The sequence below is a fragment of the Gymnogyps californianus genome, chromosome 26 (assembly GCF_018139145.2).
Source record: "Gymnogyps californianus isolate 813 chromosome 26, ASM1813914v2, whole genome shotgun sequence".
Classification (NCBI taxonomy): domain Eukaryota; kingdom Metazoa; phylum Chordata; class Aves; order Accipitriformes; family Cathartidae; genus Gymnogyps; species Gymnogyps californianus.
The window spans coordinates 1,930,174-1,942,477 of record NC_059496.1 but is presented as its reverse complement, the minus strand read 5'-3'; the positions used below and the strand labels follow the sequence as shown (position 1 = coordinate 1,942,477).

Genomic DNA, 12,304 nt, shown 5'->3' with positions numbered 1-12,304 from the left:
GGGGGGACGTGGCGTGAGGGAGCGGCTGTGTGGTGCTTGGCTGCTGACTGGGGTTAAACCACGACATGAGTGTAAACAGGTTTCTAGTCAGTAGGCTTCTCTGACGGGGCCCTGCACTTGGTCACTAGCCTGTGTCCTGTGTTCTCATTAGAGCCTATTTCCAACTACCTCCGGCGCGGGTGCACTCTCTGTTCTTAGTGGGCATGTGTGAATGGCAGTGAACTTCAAGCTAGACTCACCGGTGAGTAGGTTACGAGGTCTGTGTTACAGCAAGTGGAGCAGGGCCGCAAACATCCTGGACTCCAATGCCTGGGTGCATGCACAGGGGAGACCAGGAGCATCTGAGTCCAGGTGCTGGATAGAATGAGTGCCTAAGGCACACCTGGGTCCTCTCCTAGAGAGACTGATGGGCTGGAGAAGGCTTACTGGCTTCCTCCTTCCCACTGGCAGCACAAGACTGACAGGGTCCTGCTCACCATAGGCCTCAACGCTGCAAGAGCTGAGGAACTTGCGGAGGAACTGCATGGTGCAACTTGGCAAAACGGGCTCTAAGTCCTTGCCAGGCCTGGCTCTCCAGACTGTACCTGCACAGGTTGATCAGGATACACTTCTGCAGCTGCCACCGGCATTGGGTGGGCACCAGTGAGGACCCTCAGCTCCCTTCAGTCAGGGGAGCAGTCTCTGGAAGCAAACTGTGTTGTAGAGGAAGAAGGTGGCCAAGGTGTCTGGGAGTCACTATCAGAACCCAAGTGTGAAAGGAAAAATGCTCTTGGTTTTGACAGAAAGAAAAGTTCATCTGGAGTCGAAGTGTGGGTCAGATCTTAACTCGATCTTAACTAGTTCCCTCAGCCGCTCCTCATAAGACTTGTGCTCTAGACCCTCCAGCAGCTTCATCGCTCTTCTTTGGACACACTCCGGCACCTCAATGTCTTTCTTGCAGTGAGAGGCCCAAAAATGAACACTGTATTCGAGATGCGGCCTCACCAGTGCCGAGTACAGGGGGACAGTCACTTCCCCAGTCCTGCTGGCCACACTATTTCTGATACAAGCCAGGATGCTATTGGCCTTCTTGGCCACCTGGGCACACTGCTGGCTCATCTTCAGCCGGCTGTCAACCAACAGCCCCAGGTCCTTTTCCACCAGGCAGCTTTCCAGCCACTCTTCCCCAAGCCTGTAGCATTGCATGGGGTTGTTGTGACCCACATGGAGGACCTAGCACTTTAGCCTGGTTGAATCTCATACAGTTGGCCTCAGCCCATCAATGCATCCCTCTGTAGAGCCTTTCTACCCTCAAGCAGATCAACACTCCCGCCCAGCTTGCTGTCATCTGCAAACTTACTGAGAGTGCACTTGATCCCCTCGTCCAGATCATTGACAAAGTTATTAAACATGACCGGACTCAATACTGAGCCCTGGGGAACAACCCTTGTGACCGGCTGCCAACACTGGATTGAACTCCATTCACCACAACTCTTTGAGCCCGGCCAGCCAGCCAGTTTGTTACCCAGCAAAGAGTACACCCGTCCAAGCCATGAGCAGCCAGTTTCTTCAGGAGAATGCTGAGGGACATGGTGTCAAAGGCTTTACTAAAGTCCAGGTAAACAACATCCACAGCCTTTCCCTCATCCACTAAGCGGGTCACCTTGTCATAGAAGGAGATCAGGTTAGTCAAGCAGGACCTGCCTTTCATAAACCCATGCTGACTGGGCCTGATCGCCTGGTTGTCCTGTACATGTCGTGTGATGGCACTCAAGATGATCTGCTCCATAACCTTCCCTGGCATCGAGGTCAGCCTGACAGACCTGTAGTTCCCCGGATCCTCCTTCTGGCTTTTCTTGTAGATGGGCATCTGTACTGGTTTTGGCTGGGATAGAGTTAAAATTCTTCATAGGAGCTTGTACAGGGCTATGTTTTGGATTTGTGCTGGGAACAGTGTTGATAACACAAGGATGTTTAGTTATTGCTGAGCAGTGCTTACACAGAGTCAAGGCCTTTTCTGCTTCTCACACTGCCCCACCAGCGAGTAGGCTGGAGGTGCACAAGAAGTTGGGAGGGGACGCAGCTGGGATAGCTGGCCCAATTGCTCAAAGGGATATTCCATACCATATGATGTCATGCTCAGCAATAAAACTAGGGGGAGGTTGGTGGGGGTGCTGCTGCTGGGGACTAGCTGGGCATCTGTCAGCTGGTAGCGAGCAATTGTTTTCATTTGCATAACTTTTTTTCTTGGGTTCTATTTTCTTCTCTCTTTGTTTTATTTTCCTCTTTTCCTTAGAATTCTTTTTAAAATTTCTTTTCAATTATTAAACTGTTTTTATCTCAATGCATAAGCTTCTTTCTCACTTTTACCCTTCCGATTCTCCTCTCATCCCAGAGCGGGGGAGTGAGCGAGCGGCCGTGTGGTGCTTAGTTGCTGGCCAGGGTTAACGCATGACACCTACCAATGGTTTGAGTGGAGAAACATTGCTCAGAGGATCTTCTCAATTTGTATTGGCATAGTTTATATCTCTACAACCTATGTGTTGTGATGTGTTTCGATTGCTGCATGGCCATTTGCAACCCCTCACACTACTCTGTCCTTACGAACTCCTGGTTGTGCTCCATGCTCATCTTTAGCTGCTGGGGAATGGCATCTCCATCCATGCTCAGCCCCACCGTCTTCTATGCCATTAGACCCTCTGTGCCCAATGTAGAGACTGCTTCTTCTGCAGCATCATCCTTTGCTGAGAGCAGCCAGCATGGGCACCAGCTCCTATGAAACATGAGCATTGCTCTCTCCTCTGCTGTGTTGCTGAGCTCCTTCACACTGTCTTCTGTGCTTTATGCCTACATTATATGCATCATCCTGAGGATAACCTCTGTGCAAAGCCACAATAAGGCCTTCTTCACCTGCATATCCTTTCACCTGCATATCCTATATTTCTTCACTCACTGTCGCAAATGCTAGCGGCATGTTTGACCTTGTGAAGCCTGAAGAGAAGTTGCTTTGTTGTAAGCTGTCTGCAAATGTGCAGGTTCCTCTAAGGAAGTGCATTCAGGAGAAGAATAGTTTTAGATAACGTAGGTGTCAGCCAACAGAGTCAGAAGACACAACCCTTTGAGTGTTTGAACTGACCCAGACAATGGAAACTGGGACTGCCACCTCTGATTCACTGATTCACTGTGCTCCTACTGCTGTAGGTGACTGAGCTTGAGCTTTTGCTCAAATACAGCCAGCGGCTTAGTCTCAGAAAGTTTTCCGGACGAACCCAGTGCAGAGATTCCCCTATGCCAGACTAGAGGCAAAGAACACGCCGGGCATTTGGGATCTAAGACTAGCCTGAGCCCCAAGCTAAAATGTCAATTCAAACATGGAGCGCTGCCCTATACTGAACTTCTCATTTGACTCCTTGTGTAAATGCTACCCATTGTGCCCTGGGACAGAGCCTGAGGGGACAACACAGTCTGTGGAGAAGCTTTGTTTCACTCCTTCAAACCCTCCCTCCCTCCCCTCCCTCTCCTCCCCTTGCATTTGGAATCATCCTGGGTCTGGAGCCATCTGCTCTGCTCCTATCTAGGTCTACAAACAAATGTAAAGATGAAGGGAAAAACATCAGTCTTTATTGCATAGATTCTTCTTGTGCTTCCTTCTGTTAGATAAGTATTTTGATGTTAAAAAATAATAATAAATCAGAGATTTGAGACTTGAATAGTGAGTTTCATCTACTTTGCTGCAGGTGCCTGTGAGAACTTGTTTTCTCAAGGCTCCCTCTGCAGTCAGTGGAGACAAGAGAAAACGCTAGAGGCTGGTCCTCCCAACCTATAACTGGCATGCAAAAGAAAGGTTACAAATCTCTTGCAGACACTCTTCTCTTGCTCTGCCTTTAGGTCAGGACATTTGATAGTCATAGCAATGAGCAGCTGTTTCGAAACAACGGCATTTCAGTGCAGACGGATGTCAGATGAGACTGTGTGGAACCGTAATAAATTTCAGTCATTATTTCGAGTACTAAAGAAGGCAAGTTATACTTGGTCCCTCTTCTACCCCCTCCCCCTTTGCTGAAGAAACAGAGAGCAAGAAGCTGTGGAAGAAAGCAGGGCATTACAGAAGAGATACTTGACATTACTTCTTTTGAAATCAACAGATTCTCAGGGATTCCTAGTCCAAAAAGGCAAGTACTGAAAAGTAGAAAGAATAGCTTTCAACATACATATTTGGTTTGGTTTGATTTGATTTGATTTGATGGTTTAGCATTTGTGCAATAGAAGAGATGAGTTTGGCACAGAGGTGTGACAGATGTTTGCAATAGGTCTGAGTGAATTTGGAATTTCCCAGGAATGGGGTGAAATAGCTAACAGCCTCTTTAAAATCTTCTGTCCTGGAGAAAGAATCCTTTGTGAGTGTTTGAAAAAGGTAGAAAGAAGACAGGAAATGCTCTGAGGACTCTAACTGAAATGTAAAACATAAAAATCAGGGTGTGAGCAATGCTTGAAGGACTCTCTCTCTGTGTGTTATATAGGAAGATTGCGGGAAAGGAAAGAAGCAGAAAAGGAAGGACAGAACTTTTCATCCAGACTGTGAAATTATCACACTTGCTTTTTGCCATGTTCCTGTCTCGGCAGGATGAACTGAAATTCAGCATGGGAGCAGAAAATGAAACTGCAGTTACTGAGTTCATCCTAGAGGGTTTCTCGGGGCTTGATCAAAGCCTACAGCTCTTTCTCTCTCTGGTCCTTCTGCTCATATACCTGACAACAGTGATGGGGAATGCAACCATCATCTTCCTCGTGTGTGTGGATCACCGCCTGCAAACCCCCATGTACTTTTTCATCAGCAATCTGTCCTTCCTGGAAATCTGGTTTACATCCTCCACAAGCATCAAATTGTTTGTGATCCTGAGTTCTGGTAGGAGAACAATCTCACTAAGCACCTGCTTTGCCCAATGCTATTTCTATTTTGCCCTGGGCTATACAGAGCTTGTTCTACTTGTTGTCATGTCCTTTGACTGTTATGTTGCCATCTGCCAGCCTTTGCATTATGCTGCCATCATGAAGCCTCAGCTCTGCATCCACCTGGTTGTTGCTGCTTGGGTCATAGGCATCACACTCTCGAGTTACCATCTGGTCCTCCTCTACAAGCTGACTTTCTGTGGCTCAAACAAGATCCACCATTTTTTTTGTGACAACTCGCCCTTATTCAAATTGTCCTGCTCTGACACCAGCCTGCTTTGGAAAATAGACTCTGCTTTATCATCATTGGTCATACTGGGTTCCTTATGTTTAACTCTGGCATTTTACATGGGCATCCTTTTCTGTATTCTACACCTTCCAGCAGCCTCTGGGAGGAAAAAAGCTTTTACTACCTGTTCTTCCATCTCACACCTTGGCCGTTGCATATGGGAGCTGCATTGCTCTCTATGTGCGTCCTTCAGAAGATGTTTCCTTGGAGACAAACAGAGTTGTAGCTTTGCTGAACACTGTCCTGTACCCATTCTTAAATCCGTTCATCTACAGTCTTAGAAACAAGACTGTGATACTGGCCCTGAATCAAGCCATTGCCCGTGCAACAAAGCAGCTTTTCCCCTAATCCTGGTGCATTTCTGGACAGCAATTCCAATGATCTGCTCTCATATGTTAAGCAATACCAATGCATATGTATGTAACCTCCAAATACAGATGCCTCAGGAGATTTATGTTCTTGTTGGATTGTGTTAGGTTAAGCGATAAGAAGCTCATCTGCACACACAAAAGAAGCACTGACAATGGCAGGAGGAGTAACTCAGTTAATACCCTGCCCCAGCTGCTCCCAGGCCCATCACAGGAGAGCCACCAGCTCATCAAGAACCCATCTCCACAACCTGAGAAGAGCACAGAGGCACAGTGGCAGGTGGGAACCCAAATTACAGGCTCCTGAGGAATGAACACCTTGTCCCAGCTCCTTCCAGGGCTGCCCTGGGAGAGCCATCAGCCCGTTGTCCAGGTGTGAAAAAGAAATGCTTCCTAACGTCCAGTCTAAACCTCCCATGGCGCAGCTTTGAACCATTCCCACGCGTCCTGTCCCTGGATGCCAGGGAGAAGAGATCAGCACCTCCCTCTCCACTTCCCCTCCTCAGGAAGCTGTAGAGAGCAATGAGGTCGCCCCTCAGCCTCCTTTTCTCCAAACTAGCCAAGCCCAGTGTCCTCAGCCGTTCCTCACAGGACATTCCTTCCAGCCCTTTCACCAGCTTGGTTGCCCTCCTCTGGACACATTCAAGTATCTTAACATCCTTTCAAAATGGTGGGGCCCAGAACTGCACACAGGACTCAAGGTGAGGCCGCACCAATGCTGAATCCAGCGGAATAATCACCTCTTTTGACCGGCTGGTTATACTGTGTTTGATGCACCCAGGATGCGGTTTGCCCTCTTGGCTGCCAGGGCACGCTGCTGACTCCTATTGAGCCTGCTGTCGACCAGCACCCCCAGATCCCTTTCTGCAGGGCTGCTCTCCAGCCACTCCTTTCCCAGCCCATACTTGTGCCTGGCATTGTTTCCTCCCAGGTGCAGAATCGGGCATTTGTTCTTGCTAAACATGGTGAGAGTTGCCTCCTCTGGGTCATGCATACAGCTGTTAAACTGCACAGGGCCCAGCAGAGTTTCCTGTGCTGCCCCATCATGCCCCAGTATGTCCCAGTGGTCTCCAGGTAGGGTATGACCCCTTCACCATTGCACTCTCAGCCTGATCCTCCAACTGGTGTTTTACCTATCTGTTTGTCTGCCCTTCCAGACTGTAATGGCCTAACTTGGGTACAAGAATATCGAGGGAGACCATGTCAAAATCTTGCTGAAGTTGCGGTGAACAACAGCCGCTATTCTCCCCTCCTGCACAAATGCCATTACTTCCTCATGAAGGCAGTCAGATTGGTGAGGCAGGATTTACCCTTTGAAAGTTCATGCTGACTGCTTTTGGACACCTTCTTCTCTTTAAAGGTCCCAGAAATGTCACCCAAGAGATATCGATGGCTTAGTCCTCACCAAGATGAGCTTGTACAGCCTGTGGATCCCTGGGTGGCACTTTTGGCCTCTTTCAAAGATGGGTGCAACATTTGCTTGTCCTCACTCACAAGACACCTCTACCAATCCCATGACCTTTCAAAAGCGATATTCCACAGAAATATCGATCTTTCCCTGCGGCTTCATTACCACTATTCTGCCTGTGATACGCTGTGTTTAATTTCTCTGATCTTTCACTTACTTTCCCCTGTCCTGATACAATGACCATTTCTGAAGTCATCTTTCAGTAGACTGTCTAGACAAAGGCCCTTTCCATTATTCTCCAGTTTTCTCCTCCTTTACTCTTTGTTCATTCAGATACCTCTCACCTTGCTGCTGCTTTGAGCTTCAGGGAGTTAAAGCTTGCCTGACTTTCAGGAGTCTAGTTGTCTCTTTAGCCAATTCTTTTCCTTATGTTTATATCTGCTGTTTTGTGTCTGTCTGTCTAGAACATTTCTCATAAGATCATCCTTGTAGAAAGGCACCTCAGTAGAGATATCCTGTACTTAGCATATGCGTCAGGAGGTGTTTTATTGTTTAGGAAACTTTATCATGCTTTACTTTCTTTGCTTGCAAACAGGAAAAATGCTTCTGTGCCTGTGTGCAGCCAGTTCTCTAAGGAAAGCAGGTGGGAGATGGGGCAAGGAGCTGTAACATTCAGCTCCCAGAGTTCAGAGAAGTCTGATGGAAGGCAAAGTGAAGCAAGTCCCAGGCGGCCAGTGACAGAAATGGGGAGGCTGGGGAGGTGAGGAGCAAGGTTGTCCATACAGTGTCAGACCTCAAGGGACTGCTTTTCCTGCCTGCCCAGACCTCCTGAGGAGACACTCTGCATCAACATCAATTGGAGAACGCTGCTATCACCTCTTCTCTAAACTGAAATTAATAAAATAGAATGTTTAAAAAAATGTATTTTTTATTAGGTGCACTTTGAAATCTTCCTCTTTAATCCTACTATGAAATGATTCCAATTAGCTGTACAGGTCTTGAAGACCTGAAGAAAATTACAGGAGGAGAAATAGCTCGTTAGGCCTTTCTGTATTTTAATGAGCCCATGGTGTATTTGGCCCTGAGTCTAGTTAGTGTTAGGGTATGGGCTTGCTTTGTGGTTGCTTTGTGGATTAGGGTTTGGTGTAGGGCTGGGGTGAGGGTTAGGGTCAAGGCTAGCATTTTAATGTTAGGGATAGAAGCTAGGAATGAGAGTGAGTAATAGGGTGAGAGTAAGAGTTTATGGGTTTGGGCTTTGGTTTAGAGGTAAGGTTTGAGGTTAGGGATTAGAGTAGTGGATTCCTGTCAGGGTGAAGGGTAGAGTTTAGGGGAGGATTAGGGCTTAAGGTTCCTGGTTAGAAACAGGGTAAAGGCCTAACATGAATGTTTTCACAGTCAGTGTTGCAGTGGCATCAAAATTACCTGAACACATCTTTCCTCTTCAAAATCTTTCCTCTCTGTTGGCCAAACCCCTCTTCCCTCCCCCAAATCTCCATCTCTCTTGTCCCAGCTACCCCTGACCTCCCAAAGCTTTCATCTTGTTGGGGACAATATTGTAATGGCTTTCAAGACTGCAAGTATCTTTCTCCCCACTGCTGGCCAGTCAGGAGGGACCTCACAGCCAAGCATGTGCTGCTGTGCTGTAGAGGTTCCTGCTCAGCCTGCCCAGCAGTGCTGGAGGCAGGCGATGCCTCCACCACCTCTGAGGTACTCTGCCTGCATACCAGCTCGTGCTCCAGAAGGGCTCCCATATGTCCTGGACACAGGGGTGCTTCAGCTACCCCAGGGCAGTGGCCACCCCTGTGTGGATAACTGAATCAAGCCCTGAATGTAGATTTTCCAAAAAAAACGTGTAACTTCGCATAAAAGAACTCAATGTAATAGCTGAAAAAGTCTTCATTTCCAGCATTGCTAGGTTTTTAATGAAACTTTCATTATTTTTTCATAGCTTTTTATTAGCAGCACCAAGGGTATGTACTAGCAAGCTAATTATTGCTCTATGGAAAGAGTTTTATGCAGCCACTTAGCACAATACATTTTGTTACCAATGGTTCAAATGGAGAAACATTGCTCAGAGGAACTGCTGTATTTATTGGCAATTTTTCTCTCTCTCCTTCTGCTCTCTGTCTTTTCTCCTTCCTCTGCCTATTCTACCTTCAATGAACTCTCCAAAGGAAAGATCTTGCATGACAGAATAACTCAGGTTGGAAGGGACTTGAATACTTCTTCTCTGACTCTCCTGCTCGAGGCAGGTTGAAGTAGATGAGGTAGCTAAAAGGCTCCCCCCAGCTTGCCATCATCCACAGAGGAGCTGAAGGTGAGCTCCATCCCATCATACCGGGAGATAATAAAGATGTTCCACAGTGTTGGCCGAAGTGCTGGTCACTCAGGGATGTTGCTAGTGACTGGTTGCAGGAAGACTCCATACCCCGAGAACATCTGGGCCTGATCATCCAGCTAAACTCCTCTAGCCTCTTCTTCCTGTTGCCTTCTGTTGCCTCCTGTTGCTTCTTCACCTCCTCTGCCTTCTCCTCCTCCTGTTGCCTCCTGTTGTCTCCTCCTCCGGTGGTCTCCTGTTTCCTCCTTTTGCCTCCTCCTCCTCTTTCCTCCTTCTCCTCCCCTCTTCTTGTTGCCTTCTGTTGCTCCTGTTGCCTCTTCCTCCTCCTCCTTTTATTGCCTCCTGGTTCCTTCTGTTGCCCCTTCTCTTGCCTGCTGTTGCCTCCTGTTGCCTCCTCCTCCTGATTCCTCCTATTGCCTCTCCCTCAAGTTGCCTCCTGTTTTTTCTTGTTGTGTCTCCCTTCACCTCCTGTTGCCTCCTGTTGCCTCTTCCTGCTCTCTCTCCTGTTGGTTCCTCTTTCCTCCTGTTGCCTCCTTTCCCTCATCCTGCTCTTGCCTCCATTTTCCTCCTCCTCCTCTTGCCTCCTGTTTACTCCTCCTCTTGTTGCCTCTTGTTGTCTCTTGTTGCCTCTTGGTCTCTTGTTGCCTCCTACTCCATTTGCATCCTCTTGCCTCCTCCTCCTCCTCCTCTCCTCTTCCCTCCTGCTGACTCCTTTCCTCCTCTTGCTTCCTCATCTACCTCCTCCTGTTGGTTTCTCTTGCCACTTGTTGCCTCCTCCTTCTCTTGTCTCCCGTCTTTCTGTTGCCTCCTCCTCCTGTTGCCTCCTCCTCCTGTTGCTTCCTGTTGTCTACTCCTCCTGTTTCCTTCTGTTGCCTCCTCCTCCTCTCCTGTTGCCCCTTGTTCCCTCCTCCTCCTCCTCTTTTGCCCTCCTCCTCCTATTCCCTCGTGTGGACTCCTGTTTCTCCTCCTCTTCCTGTTGCCTCTGGATCCCTCTTGTTGCCTTTTCCTCCTACTCATTTTGTCTCCTCTTTCCTTCTGTTGCCTCCTATGGCTTCTTCCTCCTCCTCCTCCTTTTGGCTCCTGTTTCTTTCTCTTGCATCCTCCTCCTCCTGTTGCCTTCTCTTTCATCCTGTTGTATCTCTTTCATCTTGTTGTATCTTGTTGACTACTCCTTCTTCTCCTCCTCCTCTTGCCTCCTGTTACTCCCTCTGTCCTCCTTTTCCTCCTCTTTCTCCTTCTTCTGTTTCCTTCCATTGCATCCTCCTCCTCTTGTTGCATCCTGATCTCCTGTGTCCTCCTCCTCCTCTTCTTTCCTGTTGCCCTTTCTTGCCTCCTCTTGCCTCCTGTTTCCTCCTCCTATTGCTGCCTCTGGTTGCCCCCTCCTCCACTTGCCTCCTCTTGCCTCCTCTTGCCTCCTCTTGCCTCCTTTTGCCCCCTGTTGCTTCATCCTCCTCCCGTTCTCTCCTGTTGCATCCGGTTGCCACTTCCTCCTCTTCCTCCTCTTAATGTTGACTCCTCCTACCTCCTGTTGCCTCCTCATCCTCCTATTTCTTCTTCCTCCTCTTCCTCCTCTTCTTCCTCCTCTTTCTGTTGCCTCCTGTTTCCTCCTGTTGAATCATCCTCCTGTTACCTCTTCTTGCTTCCTGTTGCTTCCTCCTTTTCCTCCTCCTCTTGCCTCCACTTGACTCTTGCTACTTCTTCCTCCTGTTGCCTCCTGTTGCCTCCTGTTCCTCATGTTGCCTTTTTGTCCTCATGCTCTTGTGGCCTCCTGTTGCCTTTTTTTCCCTCTTTTTCCTCCTCCTCCTCTCCTCCTCCTCCGTTACCTCCTCCTGTTGCCTCCTCCTTTTGTTGCCTTCTCCTCTCCCTCCTCCTTCTCCTCCTGTTACCTCCTCCTCATCTTCTTCCTCTTCCTGTCTCCTTCTCCTCCTCTTCTTCTTAGTGCCTTCTCCCGTCCTCTTCTGTAGGGATGGTTCACGGACTCTGGTGCGGGTAAAACCAAAAGGCCTTTATTGTTTACAAATTTGTACTTATATAGATTTATTAGCTGTCCACGCGCTCAGGCTTGTTCCATGATTAGTTAATACCTTCTGTTCACGCGCTGCGGCTAAGCTTCTGATTGGTGCTGTCGAGCAAGACACACGTCTTCTGGCTTCGGTCTCTTATCTGTTTTCCAAGTTATTTCAGTCTTCAGCTTCTTTTCTGCACACCTGCTTTATCACTTATTTACCCCTTATTCTATGTCTTTCAAGGCTATGTCTAATTGTTCAAGGCTGCTCGCAAAACTCCCTACGGATTCCCACACTCTTCCTTTTGCCTTCTCTTCCTGGTGCTTGCTACACCTTCTTCTCCTCCTGTTTCCTCCTCCTCCTCTTTTCCTGTTGCTTATATTCTTCCTCCTCCTCTTTGGGTTGTTTATGGTCTTCCTGTTCCTCCTCCTCCTCCTGCTCTTTGGCTTTCTTCCTTTTTTCCCCCTCTTCATTCTTCTCTTTTCCCCTCCTCCTCCTTTGGTTTCTTCCTGGTCCTGTTCCTTCTCCTTCCTGCTCTTCCTTCTGTTTACACTTCTGCTGTGCTGTTCTTGTTCATCCAACTCCTTCTCCTCCTTTTACTCCTCCTTTTTATCCTTCTCACCTTTGTCTTCGTTGTTCTTTTCTTCCTGTCCTCTTCTTCTTTTTCATCTTCCTCCTAGTTCTCCTTTTCTTCCTTCTGATCATCCTCCTCTTCCTCCTCTTCCATCATCTGTTTTTCCTCCTCCTCCTCCTGATCCTCTTCTTTCTCCTTTTCCTCTTCTTCCTTTTCCTCCTGTTCTTCCCTTTCCTCCTCCTCTTTCCTCTTCTTTGTGGTTTCTTCTGCCTCCTTTCCCTTCCTGTTTCTCCTCCTCTTTCTCCCTCTCAACCTCCTCTTTCTCTTCTTCCTCATGTTCCTGCTCATCCTCTTCCTCTTTCTCCTCCACTACTTTTTTCTCATTCTCTACC

General features: G+C 48.1%; 1 protein-coding gene across 1 annotated transcript; it reads left to right on the top strand.

Annotated features, from left to right (window-relative positions):
- The first annotated feature begins 4,620 nt into the window (after positions 1 to 4,620).
- LOC127026033 (olfactory receptor 49-like) lies at positions 4,621 to 5,566 on the top strand. Its single transcript, XM_050911148.1, is given in 2 exon segments — positions 4,621 to 5,351; positions 5,353 to 5,566. Coding segments are annotated over 2 exon segments (945 nt in total).
- The last annotated feature ends 6,738 nt before the right edge of the window (positions 5,567 to 12,304 follow it).